Source organism: Nerophis lumbriciformis, linkage group LG28, assembly GCF_033978685.3.
Source record: "Nerophis lumbriciformis linkage group LG28, RoL_Nlum_v2.1, whole genome shotgun sequence".
Lineage (NCBI taxonomy): Eukaryota > Metazoa > Chordata > Actinopteri > Syngnathiformes > Syngnathidae > Nerophis > Nerophis lumbriciformis.
The window spans coordinates 6,461,027-6,481,210 of record NC_084575.2 but is presented as its reverse complement, the minus strand read 5'-3'; the positions used below and the strand labels follow the sequence as shown (position 1 = coordinate 6,481,210).

At 43.0% G+C, this 20,184-nt stretch overlaps 1 protein-coding gene across 1 annotated transcript in view; it reads left to right on the top strand.

Annotated features, from left to right (window-relative positions):
- Positions 1 to 1,573: 1,573 nt before the first annotated feature.
- Positions 1,574 to 20,184, top strand: part of LOC133570497 (uncharacterized) — a 45,340-nt gene continuing 26,729 nt past the window's right edge. The window contains exons 1-2 of the mRNA XM_061923172.2: positions 1,574 to 1,586; positions 11,921 to 12,181. Of these exons, the coding sequence (XP_061779156.2) occupies positions 1,574 to 1,586; positions 11,921 to 12,181 (274 nt within the window). The remainder of the gene's footprint in view (positions 1,587 to 11,920; positions 12,182 to 20,184) is intronic.

Genomic DNA, 20,184 nt, shown 5'->3' with positions numbered 1-20,184 from the left:
CGAAAGACGAGGTAAAACCAACCTTTTTAAATGGAACTCTTACAGACGGGGTGAGAGACAATTATTATTTATCTTAGAGCCTGGCGCGCATGCGTACACTAATGTGCTTTTTCTGGCTGTGTGAGGTGCAGCTCTCCATCCATTGTCTCTTTTGGGGTGGCAGGGGGTGCTGGAGCCTATCCCAGCTGCATTCAGATGCCACCTCATCACAGCTCTCAACACTACTTTATGCTTAGGGACCGTCAATAAATCACTATTGTCTTGAAAAATGTATATCTGCTACATCAAAACACTGATTCATCTAAAAGAAGGTAAATAATTAGTCATACCTCCTTATTGTGCATGCCCATTATTTCATAATTCTAACATATATATATCCATGTTTTATATAAAAAAATAAGGATATTTTCCCAATAGTCTCCATGTCATACAATTTAGTAACCTAATTCCACTTATTAGTCATGCTAACCTTTTAGTGTAACGCACAACTTTTTATTTTAAAATAGGGTTTTATTAAATAAAAAAAGGTTTTTAATAAAGATCATGTGCGTGATATATCTTATACAGATAATTAGCAGCATTTTTATTAGCTCCAAATGAGAGTCAAGTTGGTTTTATGTTGGATAGTCGTAGTTGTTGCGGGAGCTAAAAATGAAACCATGGTTTTCAATATTACAAATTTATATAAAATCCAATTAAACTTACATTTTAAAACAAAAAAGTGTGAATCACAATAGAAAAAACACTTCAAATATCAAGTGAATTTGGGATTTTAGGTCATATGACCTATGAAAGTGATCCTATTTTAAAATAAAAGGACTAATGTAAAGTGGAATTTGGTTACTAAGTTGCATGATGACATGGAGACTTTTAAAACAAATAATTATTGTTTACATTAAAAAAAATATTTAAATGATAAAATCAGGAACGATATTAAAAATGTATGACTATTTATTTGACCTCCTTTTAGATGAATCAGTGTTTTGATGTAGATGAATACATTTTTCAAGGTAATGGTTATTTATTGACGGTCCCTACGCATAAAGTAGTGTTGAGAGCGGCACCTCTCCTGCAATCTCCCCGCAGCATGAGAGAGCAGTGTGGGCACAGTGAGGGGGAGCTTCCGCTGGAGCTCCGGAGGCAAATATCCACCGTGAAAGCAACTTGACCGCCGTAGCAAAGGAAGACAATCACACAGCATGAAAAACCACATTAGTGTACGCATGCGCGCCAGGCTCTAAGATAAATAACAATTGTCTCCCATCCCGTCTGTAAGAGTTCTATTTAAAAAGGTTGGTTTTACCTCGTCTTTCGGCTTACGGCCATACTACCCATATAAGCTACTGTTTATTTACCAAAATAAGTTGTATGTCTTTGTTTTGAAAATGTAAAAGTTTATTCTTATTTTCAGAATGTTGAAATAGTTGTACCGGGGTTGGGGGGGGGGGGGGGGGGGGGGGGGGGGCTGGTTACTTGTTTCTCTCGCGAGATCTGGAAAAGAGCTGGTTGATTGTTTCTCTCGCGAGATCTGACAAGACTGCGCGCGAACCAAACAGGGCGAGGTAAAAGCAAGATGGCGTCTGACGGTGAAGACGTTATTGCAGTCGTCACAGTTCAGTGTTCTTAATCTGTGCGTCCATGTACACATATATGTCCTTTATTACACTCTATTAAATAGAGTCATAATAACTGTTTGTATATTAGTCTGAGCGCACTTCTCCAGCTAGCTTAGCTTGCTAGTTAGCTTAGCTTGTTAGCTGCTAACAAAGAGAGATGAAAACACATCGCTAAGCAGAGATCAAGTGTGAGTGTAAAGTGTTGTGATTGTGTGAAAATGTGCGAAAGAACCATAGCAGAGTACGAGGAGGAACTTTGTCCAACAAAAGAGGAGAAGGAGCGACAACATGAAAAACATCAAGTTGTGTTACACACAACAGGTTTGTTTACTTCTTACTCTCACATCTTTACTAACTTTATATTTATTATTAACACTTTTCTTCAATAGATTGTCTATAGGAAGATGAATTGTCATGTGAGGATGTTCAGACACACAATATTTATGAGAGGTTGATGTTCCTCTCAGTTTGTAACAAAGTGTATCAACATGTTTACACAAAACTCACACAGTCACCGGGGGAATATTCCAGAGAGCAGGTTAAGTGCAAACTCCTGAGTATGTAAAGCTCCAGAGTTTGACCTCCAAAAATAAGAGAGGTAAGACAAAGTCAGAGTCAGTTACCATGGTAACTGACGCTGTAAACCTAGCCTGCTAGCTGGCAGGTTTGACAAGTTATTTATGTGTGTAAAAGCTATACTGACCTGTTATTTCCTTCATATTGGTGCAGCCATTAACCTACTACAACACCTGCTACATCCACCTACTCAGTGGCCTAGTGGTTAGAGTGTCCGTCCTGAGATGGGTAGGTTGTGAGTTCAAACCCCGACTGAGTCATACCAAAGACTATAAAAATGGCACTCAGCATCAAGGGTTGGAATTGGGGGTTAAATCACCATAAAAATGATTCCCGGGCGCGGCCACCGCTGCTCTTCACTGATCCACTCACCTTCCAGGGGGTGATCAAGGGTGATGGGTCAAATGCAGAGAACAATCTGGCCACACCTAGTGTGTGTGTGACAATCATTGGTACTTTAACTTTTTAATGTGGCAGTGATTGTGGAAAAAACAAAGCCTGATCTAAAGATGACATCTTGATCTCATACCATCTCAAACCAATTGGCCGTTCATTATTAAGTGAAATGTCTTAAAGTCGCTTAAATTTGTCTTTAACCAAGCAACACTATTTTATCCAGTTACCGTATTTTCCGCACTATAAGGCGCACCTAAAAACCACAAATTTTCTCAAAAGCTGACAGTGCGCCTTATAACCCGGTGCGCTTTATATATGGATAAATATTAAGATTCATTTTCATAAAGTTTAGGTCTCGCAACTACGGTAAACAGCCGCCATCTTTTTTCCCCGTAGAAGAAGCGCGCGGTGCATGCTGGGATATGTGACGTTTCATTTCCATTTGTGTGTTTATGTAAAGACCCCAAAATGGCTCCTATTGAGTGTGTTGTCTGTCTAATTATAAATAATGCAGACGAGGCATGTTAACTGAGTTCTCAACGTTTACTCACAGCGTGCTCATAACCACATTCTAACTCCCAGCATACAACGCTTCTCAGGGCTACCGCGCATGCTCGTAACTATCGTTGCATGCTGGGTAGTGTAGTTGTTATATTTGCTAGCTCATAACAGCACATTGAGAGACACGCTTACGCGCTTAATTCAATACTCGCCGTCATTCCGGGTGGATTGACAAAAGACCTCCAGCCGCTAGATATTGGTGTCAACAGGGCATTCGAAGCTAGACTGCTAACTGCGTGGGAACAATGGCTGACAGAAGGCGAACACACCTTCACTAAGACGAGGAGGCAGCGCCAGACGACGCCAACATCTGCCAGTGGATCGTAAATTTGCCCAACTTTTCACTTCGGACACCGAAGACGAAGGATTTACGAATGAAGAATAACTTCAGAAAGTGAGCGCTATGTTTATTTTGTGTGTTGTGACATTAACGTTCGAGCAACATTATGTTGCTATTGCTCTGCACTATTTTGAATTTTACTATGTTTGTGATTGCACATTTGCGTACATTTTGGGAGTGAACAGAGTTGTTAGAACGCTGGTTTTTAATATATTATTAAAGTTTGACTGACCTATCTGACTGTTTTTTTGACATTCCCTTTAGCGCAGCGTAGGCGCGGCTTATAGTCCGGGGCGGCTTATTGGTGGACAAAGTTATGAAATATGCCATTCATTGAAGGTGCGGCTAATAATCCGGTGCGCCTTATAGTGCGGAAAATACGGTACTCGATTAATCGAAAACATTTCCAGTAGAACACTTGATTAATAACATTTTCAATAGCCACAGCCCTATATTTCATGTACGATATAATATTTAGCATGTAGGAGTTAAAATGTGTTTTGTTTGTGTCCTGTAGACATCCATCAGCTGATTGGACACCAAGAAGAATGTCTCCCTCATCTGCAGGGGGACAGTTTCACTTCAGAGGATCCACAGCCCTCACACATGAAAGAGAAAGAGGAGGGAGAGTGTCCTGTAGGGCAGGAGGAGGATGATGTCAGCAAGTTTCCACTGACTGTTGTCTCTGTGAAGACTGAAGAGCATGAAGACAAAGCACCTGAGTCCTCACAGCTTCATCACAGTCCAAGTAAGCACAACATCCACATATCATCTAATACAATGTTTGTGACACATGTTCATCCGGGGGCCACATTTAAAGTTAAAGTTAAAAGTTAAAGTACCAATGATTGTCACACACACACACTAGGTGTGGCGAAATTATTCTCTGCATTTGACCCATCACCCTTGATCACCCCCTGGGAGGTGAGGGGAGCAGTGGGCAGCAGCGGTGGCTGCGCCCGGGAATCATTTTGGTGATTTAACCCCCAATTCCAACCCTTGATGCTGAGTGCCAAGCAGGGAGGGAATGGGTCCCATTTTTATAGTCTTTGGTATGACTCGGCCGGGATTTGAACTCCCAACCTACCGATCTCAGGACGGACACTCTAACCACTAGGCCACTGAGTAGGTAGTATTTATGACTAAAGATGGAGATATACTTGCTTTTTAACACCACCATTTAATAATGAATGCTCATCAATCATCAACAGTGTAATTGCTGGGGTGTAACCATGTGACCTAGAGGCCGTCCTCCTTACCTCACGTGGTCAAATGAAGGCAAACATTCAATATGGCTACTGTTTATTTACCTTTAACAGCACATATGTCAGCATATTTCAAAGGTTTAGTGGTGAAGATTAGGGATGTATACCAAGTACCATTTTTTTTAGTACTGGTTCCTAATTATGTCGTCCATGAGGACCGTGAAGATTCTGGACTAATGACACAACTATTTGTATTTTTAATTCCAGCTGACTGACGTAACTATGACACGTTGTCACATTGAGTTCAGCTGCCGCTGCTACACATTAAAATCAGCTTTGAATAATGACAAATAAGGAAGCAACAACACGCAAAAGTTTGATGTGTGTGTGTTATTGACAAGAAGATGACATAACTGCATTTCACCTTGCACTGCACACATAGTTGACTTCTTTAAGACTTCAAATAAACAGCTGTTTTTTTCTTCTTTTTTTTTTCTTTATTTAATCAGGTAAAAATCCCATTGAGATCAAAGATCTCTTTTCCAAGGGAGACCTGGCCAAGAGGGCAGCAGCAAGGTTACATTAAAAACAGTAAACAACACATAAAACATAAAATGTACAACATTAAAACTTGCTGACATAACACATGTACATATAGACAAGGTAGACTGCAATCCTTTCACAGAAGCTTTAAACTCATGTCATGTAACAAGGGTTTGAAGTTTAATATTGGATTGTAGGTTATTCCAAGCCTTCGCTGCTGAAAACCTAAATGCTTTCTTGCCCAGTTCAGTTCTTACTTTGGGGACGACAAATTGCAGAACATTCATTGAACGCAGATTGTGACTTCCTTGTTTCTTTGTTAAAAGACATGCCAGATAAGATGGGGTGATACCCAGAATGGTTTTGTAGATGAACACATACCAATGATTGAGGCGTCACGCACATAAAGATGTCCAGTTAACCATTGAGTATAACACACAATGGTGAGTAAGTTAACCATTGAGTATAACACACAATGGTGAGTAAGTTAACCATTGAATATAACACACAATGGTGAGTAAGTTGACCATTGAGTATAACACACAATGGTGAGTAAGTTAACCATTGAGTATAACACACAATGGTGAGTAAGTTGGTGATGAATCTCAGTGCCCCGTGGTACACACTATCCAGCTTGTGGAGACAACCAGCAGTAGCATTCATGTACAACACATCTCCATAGTCAATAACAGGTAAAAAGGTTGTTTCTACCAATTTCTGTTTCACAATAAAAGAAAAGCAAGACTTGTTTCTATAATAAAATCCCAGTAAAAGTTTCAGTTTTTTTTTACAACACACTGAATGTGTTCCTTAAAACTCAAGTGGTCATTAATTAAAAATCCTAAATATTTAAAATCAGATACTAACACAATTTTGTAGCCCATTTCTTGTTCAAATGTTCTCACACAGTGCTGATCTTACAGTTTTTGATGTGGTAAAGAACATACACTTTGTTTTCTCTGCATTTAAAAGCAGTTGAAGATAGCAAAGTTGTTCTTGTACTCTGTCAAATGCTTGTTGTAGATATTTAAAGGCCTCAGCAGGAGTGGGTGCTGTGCAGTATATGACAGTATCATCAGCGTAGGAATGGAAAGTTGAGTTCGGAATATTCCGTCCAAGATTATTAATTATTAATTAATAATGGGCCCAACACAGAACCTTGAGGGACACCCTTTTTCACTTGCAGTACGTCCGAGAAGGAACCCTCTATCTGAACAGCCTGAGTTCTGCTTGTGAGGTCATTTGCAAACCATCCAACTGCTTGCTGAGAAAAACCAATAGCTGAAAGACGTTTGATTAAAATGACATGATCAACAGTATCAAATGCCTTTGAAAAGTCAATGAAGAGGGACAGACAGCACTGCTTCTTGTCAAGAGCTTCAGTTACATCATTTATAAACTTCATAGCAGCAGTAACAGTACTGTAGTTTCTGCCAAAACCTGACTGAAATGGTGACAGAATACAGTTGGTGTCCAAAAAGTATTTTATCTGTTCACTGATAAGGGATTCAAGCACTTTTGCCAGAACAGAGAGTTTAGAGATCGGTCTGTAATTATTTAGATTACTAGGGTCACCTCCTTTTAATTGGAGGATTACAAGGACAGATTTCCAATCCAAGGGGATTTCATTTGAAATTAGAGTAAGGTTAAAAATGTGAGTCAGTGGTCCAGCTATAATTTCAGCTGCCAACTTTAGGAAGAGCGGCTCCAACTTATCTGAGCCAGCTGGTTTTCTAGGTTTAAGTTGTTTTAGAGCACTCATTACCTCTGTTGTGGTAAAAGGCGTAAAGTTAAAAACTTGGGTATTTTCAACGGTTCTTTTTGTTAGCGGAACTTCAGTAAAGTTGTCAGAATTATAGAGAAAACCAGAGGAAATAAAATGATTATTATAATGACTACCCATTTCTCTTCTGTCACTTACTCTGACACCATCAACAAGTATACTAGGTGGGAGATTGACTGAATTACAGCAGGCGGACAAAGATTTGATGATTTTCCAAAACTTCTTTTGGTGTTTGAGGTTTTCAGTTGTTGTGGAGAAATAAAATTCTGATTTGACTTTCCGAAGGAGAGAGGTAAATTGATTTTTTAATTGTCTAAAATTCAACCAATCTGCTTCCAACCCTGACTTGCGTACCCTGGCCCAAGCAGCATTACGCTCATGCAATACATCTGACAGGTCCGATGTAAACCACTGATTGTCACGTCCTTTAACCCTACATTTTAAAAGGGGCATGTTTGTTCACTATACTCAAACAGTTTTTGTGAAAATATTTCCAAGCCAGTTCAACATTATCAAAAAGAGCAATTCTATCCCAATTAAAAAGATGCAAGTCATGTAAAAAAGCTTGCGTCTCAAATAATTTCATATTATGTTTTTCAAGAAGACGAGGCTTGCTTTTAGGAATCCTTGTGTCTCGCACTACTGCAATCACACAATGATCACTCACATCATTAGGGAAAACACCAGATACAACACATTTAAAGGGCATATTTGTTAGAATTAAGTCAATGAGTGTAGCTTTTTGAGGGCATTTAGGATTAGGTCTTGTAGCTGAGTTAATTAATTGTGTTAAATTTAGAGATTCACACTGTGCTTTCAAAGAGTCAGACACAGATGTGAGCCAGTCCCAGTTCAAATCACTATTTCCTTGTATTTCAGTTGAGACAGAAGCTTCACAAGAGTAGATAGGGAATTACTAGGGCAGGGGTCGGCAACTTTTACCACTCAAAGAGCCATTTTGACCAGTTTCACAAATTAAAGAAGATAATGGGAGCCACAAAACTCTGTTGAAATTTAAAATGAAATAACACTACATACAACGTTTTTTTTTTTGCTTTGTGCTATGTATAACCAGGGGTCTCAGACACGCGGCCCGCACCTTAATATGAAAATTGAATGTTACTGCGGCCCGAGAGTTTTATATGAATGGCGCTTGACAGCGTCATACTTGCCAACCCTCCCGATTTTTCCGGGAGACTACGAATAATTTCAGGGCAACTATTCTCTCGAGCGTGCCGTGATGACACGGCATTTAACGCCCTCTACAACCTGTACAAACAGAGTGCCGGCCCAGCCACAGGATGTATGAGGCTTCTGCTAACTCACACAAATGACAGCAAGGCATACTTGGTTAACAGCCACACAGGTCACACTGACGGCGGCCGTGTAAAACAACTTTAACACTCTTACTAATAATGCGCCACACTGTGAACCCACACCAAACAAGAATGACAAACACATTTCGGAAGAACATCCGCACCTTAACACAACATAAACACAACAGAACAAATACCCAGAATCCTTTGCAGCCCTAACTCTTCCGGGCTACATTATACACCCCCCCCCCCCCCCCCCCTACCACCAAACCCCGCCCACCTCAACCGACGCACGGAGGGGTTTGGGGGGTGATGGTTGGGGGAGAGCAAGGTTGGGGTGGGCGGGGTTTGGTGGTAGCGGGGGTGTATAATGTAGCCCGGAAGAGTTAGGGCTGCATGGGATTCTGGGTATTTGTTATGTTGTGTTTATGTTGTGTTAAGGTGCGGATGTTCTCCCGAAATGTGTTTGTCATTCTTGTTTGGTTTTGGTTCACAGTGTGGCGCATATTAGTAAGAGTGTTAAAGTTGTTTTATACGGCCACCGTCAGTGTAACCTGTGTGGCTGTTGACCAAGTATGACTTGCTGTCACTTATGTAAGCAAGCAGTAGTTGAATACAACATGTGGCTTGGCTGGCACACTGTAAGTACAGGTTGTAGAGGGCGTTAAATGCTGTACCATCACGGCAAGCCCTTATTATAATTGTTAGGGTGAAAATCTGAAAATATTTGTCCCGGGAGATTTCTGGGAGAGGCACTGAAATCCGGAAGTCTCCCAGGAAAATCAGGAGCTGAGCCGCATCAGAGTGATCAAAGAGCCGCATGCGGCTCCGGATCCGCGGGTTGCTGACCCCTGTACTAGGGGCAGATGGAGGCCTATAACACCCCACTACCATAATGTGGTGATTTCTAGCTAATTCAATTTCAAGTGCTAACAGTTCAAGTTCTTTACTTACTGATTCAGAGAGCACTAATTTAACATCAAACCTCTGCTTAATATATATGGCCTCTCCACCACCTTTTCTTTGTCGGTCAGTACGATAGACATTATAGCCATGAATGTAAATATCTTTATTAAGCACAGATTGTTTAAGCCAAGTTTCAGATAAGACTACAATATCAGCATTTGTTGAGTTTATCCAGATCTTTATCATATCCAGTTTAGGGAGTAAACTCCGAACATTGATATGAATAATCCCAAGACTAGTTTTAAAATCTGTAGGTGGAAAACCTTGTGTAGGTGTATCAGGGCCTGGATTAGTCTCAACATTTCCCGAGAGCAATAACAATAATATAACTAAACATTTGCGCTTAAAGTTACCATCTTTTGAGTCAGTCTTTAATCTGTGAAAGTAAGTTCTCACAATAGGGGAGGATGCAGTAATGTTGACGTGATCTCTCAAAACAAGGAAACAATAAGAATGAATGGACTCTACCATAGTATGCAGCCATTTTGTTTTGTCCAAAGTCACAGAAATCTTCAACTGAGATAAGGCCGAGGTTATTTTGTAGCTGCCACGATGATGAAATGTCAAATTATCAAATATGTCAAACTGTGCATCTTGAAGTAGCATAGCTCGTGGGTGGGGGTGACCAGACCCATTTGGGACACCAGTAAAACCACACGAAAGTATAAAACACAATATAATAATTTGTGACATAGTGAGAGGAGAAGTTCCACTTGTTTTACCACTTTTGATGATGTTAGCAGACAGGGCTAAAGACTAGCAACCAAGGCCGACGGGTGGAAGCCCGTAGACAAAGCCAATGGCTGGAGGCAAACAGCAGGTCGATGGAAGGCTAGTAGGCAGGTCGATGGTGGAAGGCTAGCAGGCAGGTCGATGGTGAAAGGCTGGTAGGCAGGTCGACGGTGGAAGGCTAGCAGGCAGGTCGATGGTGGAAGGCTAGAAGGCAGGTCGATGGTGGAAGGCTGGTAGGCAGGTCAACGGTGGAAGGCTAGCAGGCAGGTCGATGGTGGAAGGCTAGCAGGCAGGTCGATGGTGGAAAGCTAGCAGGCAGGTCGACGGTGGAAGGCTAGCAGGCAGGTCGATGGTGGAAGGCTAGCAGGCAGGTCGATGGTGGAAGGCTAGCAGGCAGGTCGACGGTGGAAGGCTAGCAGGCAGGTCGATGGTGGAAGGCTATCAGGCTGGCCGATGGTGGAAGGCTAGCAGGCAGGCCGATGGTGGAAGGCTGGCAGGCAGGTCGATTGTGGAAGGCTGGCAGGCAGGTTGATTGTGGAAGGCTAGCAGGCAGGTCGATGGTGGAAGGCTAGGAGGCAGGTCGATAGTGGAAGGCTGGTAGGCAGGTTGATGGTGGAAGGCTAGCAGGCAGGTCGATGGTGGAAGGCTAGGAGGCAGGTCGATGGTGGAAGGCTAGTGGCGCGGTTGGTAGAGTGGCCGTGCCTGAGGGTTCCTGGTTCAATCCCCACCTTCTACCAACCTAGTCACGTCTGTTGTGTCCTTGAGCAGGACACTTCACCCTTGCTCCTGATGGGTCGTGGTAAGCGCCTTGCATGGCAGATCTCGCCATTAGTGTGTGAATGAGTGAATGAGACGGGATGAGTTTGCTAAGTACAAAAATGAGTCGAAATTTTTGAATGAAAGAAACTTCTGTTCTAAATGTGTCCTCTAGATGTCGCAATAGCAATTCTTTGTATCTTTGTATATGATGCTACATATCTAAAACACAACTAAAACACATGATGTTAGCGCACCAGTCGGGGAAAATGAGCAAACTACATCAATAACATCCTGTAATTTGATTTTGATATTATTTATTTATCTTGATGGATTGAAAATGAACACCAATGAGTTGACTGATGAACATTATCACATAATTGATTCTGAAAGTGTAAAAAAGGACAACTAAAGATAGAATATTATTGTATGTAAAATAAAATAAAAACATGATTTGTACATTTTCAGAATGTGTTTGTTCTATTTGTAAACAAAGAAAACAATCTGCAATTTTCTTTATTTTTACGTTATCTTGCCGTGATTTTAACAGTCCGGCCAACTTGGAGTAGATCTTTCTCCATGTGGCCCCCCATCTAAAATTAGTTTAAACACCCCTGGCCGAGATCTTCCTGCGAAAAGCAGATAGGAGAAAAAAATCTAACTATGAAACGGAATAGATCCCTAAAGATTTGTTGAGTAATATCAAGGATTATCCGTCGGTGGCGTTCCCAGACATGTGGAACTATCTTGAGTTCCAGACGTCATTCTACACCACAAATTGTGGTTAAGTTTAGAGATAAAGTTTAGGTGTCATAGACCGTATACAGAATACAATATTTACACACTTTATATCAGTGAGTGTAAAGTTAAGAATGCCTCAATCAATGCTGCCTTGTACTTATAATAAAACTTGCTCCTCATCAAATTTCCAAGTCTGTTTTTGTACTCACTTTTGAATTAATTTTAGTGGCTGGGACAAAAGGAAGTATTTCCCGTGTTTTTATTGGTTGTTTTGCTACACACTTTTAACACAACACACGAAAGAACACAAATAATGTCATTGTGTTAACAGTGTCAGTCCAAAACTATTTCTATTCTCTCTTTATCTTATTGACTTATTTACCCAACAGACGTTCAACAGCCCCTTCACATTAAAGAGGAAGAGGATGATCCACAGCCCACCTACATTAAAGAGGAAGAGGAGGATCCACAGCACACCCACATGAAAGAGGAAGAGGAAGATCCACACATGAAAGAGGAAGAGGAGGGAGAGTGTGTTGTAGGGCAGGAGGAGGATGATGTCAGCAAGTTTCCACTGACTGTTGTCTCTGTGAAGACTGAAGAGCATGAAGGCAAAGCACCTGAGTCCTCACAGCTTCATCACAGTCCAAGTAAGCACATATCATTTTATTCTCAGGGCATTCAATCCATCACAACTGGACTGTTCACTTTGTCTTAGAAGACTCAGCCAAGTAGGCTTCATCACTTCATGCTCATACACTTCAAGTCTTAAATCTAATCATTGGAATTTAGAGGGGAACTGCACTTTTTGGGGGAATTTTTCTATCGTTCACAATCATTATAAAAGACATGATGGTGGATCTATATATATATAAAAAAAAATCACATTCTAATTAGGACTGGGCGATATGGCCTTTTATTAATATGTGGATATGTTTAGTCCATGTCACGATACACCATATATATGTGGATATGTTTAGGCCATGTAACGAATTTAGAGGGGAACTGCACTTTTTGGGAATTTTTCTATTGTTCCCATATTTCTAAAAGACACGATGGTGGATATATATATATATATAAACAAAAATACATTCTAAGTAGGGCTGGGAGATATGGCCTTTTATTAAAATCTCTATTTTTAGTCCATGTCACGATACACCATATATATGTGGATATGTTTAGGCCATGTCACGATACACCATATATATGTGGATATGTTTAGTCCATGTCACGATACACCATATATATGTGGATATTTTGCCTTAGCCTTGAATGAACACTTGATGCATATAATCACAGCAGTATGATGATTATATGTGTCTACATTAAAACATTCTTCTTCATACTGCATTAATATTTGCTACTTTTAAACTTTCATGCAGAGAGGGAAACCACAACTAAGTCAATTTAGCAAAAGTGTATTTATTAAACAGTTATTAAGCAGTGGTACAAACATTCATGTCATTTCAAAACAGAAAGTGCAAGATTGTCAGACATTTTAAAACAAGCTATTAGTTCACTTCTGTGCATGATGTCACTAAGATGACATATCAAAACAACACTAAATTAAAGTGCACTTTCTGTACAGAACGCCACTACAATAGTTTAAAACAAATGAAGTGCACTTTTGTGCATGATGTCACACAATATATTTCAATAAGTGTCATATAATAATGAGCTGCATAATAGGAAATCAAATAGTGTATGTCCTTCACTATGTGGTAGGTTCCTGCGGACGATATCTCCTTCTGATGTGGAAATGGTTGCTTGGGCATTTTGTTGGTGTGGCACAGAACGGAGATGTTGACATGCAGAGTTTCAAGCACTCTTCATTCTCTAGCGGGTGACTTTTCAAATGATGCTACATTAGCAGTGCTGCTACTTTTTGTAGCAACGCTTTTGCCGCATACTTGTTCACCATCTACCCGCTTGAAGCCAAACCACCGCCAGACGATGGACCCCCTGCTGTTTGTTTTGGGAACTATTTCTTCCTTCATTTGTTACCAGATTGGCACCTTCTTTCTCTCGTATTACCAGTAGCACCACAGCTAACGTTACCATGCCGCTACCTGTCTGCTCCGTGAGAGCGTATGACGTTGCACACGTGACAGTATGTGACGTATGTAAGAAGGTGCGCTTGTTTTATGTCTCTGTGAGAAGGAGAGACAAGAAAGAGTGAGAAGAGCCTGTAGTGTAATGCCTGCAGCTAAAAGCAACTGTGTGAGAACGTATACTCCAATATCACCATATACCGTATTTTCCGCACTATAAGGCGCACCGGATTATTAGCCGCACCTTCTATGAATTACATATTTCATAATTTTGTCCACCAATAAGCCGCCCCGGACTATAAGCCGCGCCTACGCTGCGCTAAAGTGAATGTCAAAAAAACGCTGCGCTAAAGTGAATGTCAAAAAAACAGTCAGATAGTTCAGTCAAACTTTAATAATATATTGAAAACCAGCGTTCTAACAACTCTGTCCCAAAATGTACGCAAATGTGCAATCACAAACATAGTAAAATTCAAAATGGTGTAGAGCAATAAATAGCAACATAATGTTGCTCGAACGTTAATGTCACAACACACAAAATAAACATAGCGCTCACCTTCTGAAGTTATTCTTCATTCGTAAATCCTTCGAATTCTTCGTCTTCGGTGTCCGAATTGAAAAGTTGCGCAAGCGTGGGATCCAAAAATGGCCGGCTCCGCCTCGTCGAAGTCATCGGATTCAGTGTCGCTGTTGTTGTGCAGCAGTTCTGTGAATCCTGCCTTCCGGAAAGCTCGGACCACAGTTGTGACCGAAATATCTGCCCAGGCATTTACGATCCACTGGCAGATGTTGGCGTATGTCGACCGGCGCTATCTGCCCGTCTTAGTGAAGGTGTGTTCGCCTTCGGAGCTGTGTGAAAAAAGCCACCCGGCCTCTTCGCGTAAACTTCCCTTAACCACTCGCTCATCTTTTCTTCATCCATCCATCCCTTCGAGTTAGCTTTTATGATGACGCCGGCTGGAAAGGTCTCTTTTGGCAAGGTCTTCCTTTTGAATATCACCATGGGAGGAAGTTAGCATGGCAAGCTAGAACCACAGTGAAGGATGACTTCTCATTCCCTGTGGTGCGAATATTCACCGTACGTGCTCCCGTTCCACAGTGCAGTTCACAGGAATATCAGTTGCTGTGAAATACGGTAGTAATCCGTGTGCAGATGGAGAGATTGCGTCTTTTTATGAACCGGATCCTTGTCGCGTAGTAGGAGCCATTTTGTGGTCTTTACAGATGTAAACAGGAAATGAAACGTACGGTGATATCCGCGCGTTTTTTCTTCTTCTTCCGGGGGCGGGTGAAGCGCTTCCTGTTCTATGGGGGCGGGTGAAGCGCTTCCTGTTCTATGGGGGCGGGTGCTTTCCTTGGCGGTTGCTTGCGTAGAAGAAGAAGCGCTTCCTGTTCTACCGGGAAAAAAGATGGCGGCTGTTTACCGAAGTTGCGAGACCGAAACTTTATGAAAATGAATCGTAATAAAGCGCACCGGGTTATAAGGCGCACTGTCAGCTTTTGAGAAAAATTGTGGTTTTTAGGTGCGCCTTATAGTGCGGAAAATACGGTAGTCATTTTTATATCGCACGGAGACAAACCCACGATATATCCAGTATATTCCATATATCACACAGCCCTAATTCTAACTCATAAATGTAAATAAAAGTCCACTTGCAATGGAGCCAATGGGAGGTCCTCTATAACCATCCAAAATACACCAACAATACTCCATTTGCATTTTGTGGCTTGAATGTCCACCAAGTGTTAGTTGAGTTGAGTTTATTTGGAACATGCAAGCATACAACATGATACATCACACATGCATGCATACAACATGATACATCACACATGCATGAATACAACATGATACATCACACATGCATGCATACAACATGATACATCACACATGCATGCATACAACATGATACATCACACATGCATGCATACAAACATGATACATCACACATGCATGCATACAACATGATACATCACACATGCATGCATACAACATGATACATCACACATGCATGCATACAAACATGATACATCACACATGCATGCATACAACATGATACATCACACATGCATGCATTCATACAATATGATACATCACACATGCATGCATACAACATGATGCATCACACATGCATGAATACAACATGATACATCACACATGCATGCATACAACATGATACATCACACATGCATGCATACAACATGATACATCACACATGCATGCATACAAACATGATACATCACACATGCATGCATACAACATGATACATCACACATGCATGCATACAGCATGATACATCACACATGCATGCATACAACATGATACATCACACATGCATGCATACAAACATGATACATCACACATGCATGCATACAACATGATACATCACACATGCATGCATTCATACAATATGATACATCACACATGCATGCATACAACATGATGCATCACACATGCATGCATACAACATGATACATCACACATGCATGCATGCATACAATATGATACATCACACATTCATGCATACAACATGATACATCACACATGCATGCATACAACTTGATACATTACACATGCATGCATACAACATGATACATCACACATGCATGCAATATGATACATCACACATGCATGCATACAACATGATACATCACACATGCATGCTTACAACATGATACATCACACATGCATGTATACAACATGATACATCACAATTTCCAGTTTGTCTTTTCAACATGTTGGAAAAGGAGTAGGAAGACTTACTTACTTACTTACTTAGTCCTCTTGCACTTCAGGGCGCGTAGAGCCGACCATAGCAACCAGGTCTCTCCATCTGGGTCTGTTGTGGGCAAGGTGTTGAGCTTGTGCCATAGTCACATTGCAGGCCTTAAGGTCCTGGGCTAATACATCCAGCCAGCGAGTCCTGGGGGCGCCTCTAGGGCGTCTCCAGCCAGCTCGTTGCGGGTTGAAGTCCAGGATTTTGCGCGTGGGGTGTTCCCCCGGCAGGCAGATGACATGGCCATACCAGCGCACTCGCTGCATTGCCGCGAGGCGAGAGGCTGGGAGCTGTTGGGTTAGCTCTCTTAGGGTCTTGTTGGTGACATGCTGGCTCCACGTGATGCCTTCTATCCTCCTGAGGGCTCTGGAATCAAAGCCATCTAGCCTGGCCGCCAGGATGTTATTCAGCGGCCATGTTTCCGAACCGTACAGAAGGACAGAGATGACAGAGGAATTGTAGACCCTCAACTTGGTGTCCCGAGATATGTGCCGGTGTTGCCACAACGGTCTCCACAGGGACTGCATGACGGAGGCTGCAAGGGTGCGACGGCGGTCCACCTCTCGTTTGAGGTCGCCGGTGTTGGTGACTGTCGAGCCGAGGTATCTGAAGGTAGGGACAAAGTGGACAGGGGTATTCTCAAATAAGAAGGGTGGTGGGTCTGGTCCATCGCCGATATGCATGAGTTCGGTTTTGGACCAGCTGATTTTCAGGCTGAGCTGTTTGGTCTCCTCATCAAACACACCAAGGGCCTCCCTGAGCTGGTCAGCGGTCTCACTGAACAGGGTGGTGTCATCGGCGTATTCGAGGTCCTTTAGGGTGTAGTTTCCAAGTGACACCCCGGGGACTCGCACACAGACTCTGGACATCAGGTGGTCGATGACACAGTTAAATAGTTCTGGTGCGGCAACACAGCCTTGCCTGACCCACTCAGAGTCTTTACAGCTCACACGCACACAGCTTTCTGCACCCTGATACAACTGCTGAAAGAGTGTGGTGATTTTAGTTGGGACTCCGAGGGACTTCAGGATGTTCCAGAGGGACCCGTGGTCCACAGTGTCGAAGGCAGCCTTAAGGTCAATGAAGGCAATGTAGAAGTGCCGGTCCTTTCTGAGCTCCCGGGCCTTTTCTATTAAGAGCCGGATGGCAGAGATGTGATCCATGGTGGAACGATTGAGCATGAAGCCGGCCTGTTCTTGGCGGCGTCTGCTTCTGGTTGCAGGTAGAGCTCGGGTGAGTAATATGCGGGTAAAGAGTTTACCGGGGATGGAGAGGAGTGTGATCCCTCTATGGTTGCTGCAGGTCAGCTGGTCTCCCTTATGCTTCCAAAATGGTAGTATAATGCCCCGCCTCCAGTCATCAGGCAGCGACTCAGAGACCCACACATGGTTGATGATCTGTGTGAGCCAGAGGATGATGTTGTCTCCTCTGGCCTTCAGCATCTCTGCTGTGATGGTACATAAGCCAGGGGCTTTTCCATTCTTGAGTTTCGTTAGGGCTGCTCTGACTTCAGCTGGAGAGACAGGGGCGGTGGAGCAGTCCGGGATTGTGGTGGTGTGGGTGGTAGGGGTGGGGTCTTCTGGGGCAGGGGGATGGTTGAGGAGCTTGCTGAAATGCTCCTTCCAGCGGCTGATGCAATCCGCTTCAGTGGAGAGGATGTTGCCAGCCTGATCCTTGACTAGGAAGCAGCGCTGGCGGGGGCCCGCTTTCCCTTTGCGGAGCAGGTTGAAAAGCTGCCGCAGGTTGTTGTTTTGGGAAGCCGTCTCCATGGCTGTCGCCTGGTTGCTCCAGAAGTTCGCCCTGTCGCGTCGAATAGGCAGATTGCGTTGGCTGTTGAGGCGTCGATACAGGTCCAGGTCTCCCCGCAGACGGGCTGCTCGTCTGTTATTCACGATATCTAGTGTGTCTTGTGATATCCAGGGCTTCTTGGTGGCAGGTCTCGTCCGCCCGATTGATTCTTTGGAAGCCTCAATGACCTTGTTTTTAAAGTGAGGCCATTCTTTATCAATCCCACTGGAGAGGGCATTGAATCGGTTTGCGATGGAACATCTGTACGTCTCCATGATGGTCGGGTCTTGCAGTCATGAGGAGTCTAGCCTGGGGGAGGCATTAGTTAATGCCCCTGCCTTGAACTTCAGCCGCATGTCGGCTATCAGCAGGCGGTGGTCGGTGTTACCAAGCTGTGCACCTCTGAAGACACGGCAGTTGGTGATGGATGTTTTCCAGCGGCGGGATATGAGGATGTGGTCGATGGCTTTCTTTGTTTTTCCATCTGGGCTGTACCAGGTCCAATGATGGATCCGCTTCCGGGGAAACCAAGTGTCGGCGATGCAGAGGTTGGTGGCTCTGCACAGATTAAGCAATCGTTGGCCGTTATCATTGGTGGTGCTGTTGATAAAGACGGGACCTGTTACTGCCGGGAGGGTGAGGTCCTGGGTGGAGATTGTAGCATTGGCATCTGTGAGGACGATGACAATGTCATGAGGGGGGGCTGCCAGGATGGCATCATGTAGCCGGTCGTGGAAGGTGTCCTTTGCCTGGTCTGGGGTGACATCAGTTGGGCTATAGGCGACAATAACTGTCATCTTCCCATGTTGGTGTAATAGACGGACAGAGAGCAGTCTATCACTGACTGGTTTCCAGCTGATGATTGACTTCCTCCGGTATAGCGGGATGGCTAGGGCTACGCCGTAGAGGCCTCTACCATCATTTGGGCCACTCCAAAGAAAAAGGTGGTCGCCGGCGGTGGTCTCTCCAGTACCGCGCCAGCGTGACTCGCAAAGGCCAGCGAGGGTAATGTTGTAGTTGGAGAGTTCACGGGAGAGAAGTGTTGCATAGCCGGGGCGTAGGAGTGTTTGGACATTCCAGCAGGCAATGCGGGTTTTGTAACGGAGATCCAAATGTCGTAGTTCGAGGGCATGCAGGGGTCTGTTGCCAGGGTAGTCCGTCCGGTTAAATCTAGTTGCTCTGGTTGGATTCGTAACTGTTTAGTTTTCACCATGCTGGGTAGTTGGCCCTGCGATGGCTAGTCAGCTGGTGGGGCTGCCACCTTACAGCATGCTGACAGGCTGTGAACCCCTTACGTATGGCAGGGGGTTCGGCGGAAGCTGCTCATTAGTGCCATCCTGGTGCCGTGAGCCCCCCGAAGGTTACAGGTTCACCATGCACTGAGCCCAGGCAGGCACCAGGTAGGTTTAAGCTGTCGCACCTCGTCAAGGTTACACAGTTCCTTGTCCTGGTGGGGTGAGGCCCCCAGGACAGCGACAGCGGCCCCCAGGACAGCGACAGAACAAGTAGGAAGAAGCAGAGCTTATTTAATTCTACCCCTTTTCTTTTACATAACAGTTGCGAACACTTTTGTTCACTTCCTGTTCTCAATGTGTTCACAATATACTCCATAAGTAATCACAATAAAAATAAATAAATAATAATGAGTGAAGTAAGTTATATTTCATATGGTGAGATGAGTAAGATGATGTAGAAAATGAATAATGGATGAAATAAATTGAGAATGTTTATCTTCTTCTTTGTACTTTGTAAACACTTTAAGTGTGAAGAGTTTCTTGAAGTGGATCATATTAGTACATTGTTTGATTGCTTTGCTTCATCCATTCCATCATTTAATTCCACATACTGATATACTGAAGGTCTTAAGTGTTGTACGTGCATACAAATGTTTTAAATTACATTTTTCTCTAAGATGATATTTCTCATCTTTATTTGAGAATTGTTGTACATTCTTGGCTAGCAGGTTATAGTTTGCTTTGTGTATCATTTTAGCTGTTTGCTAATTCACTATGTGGTGGAATTTCAGTATTTTTGATTCAA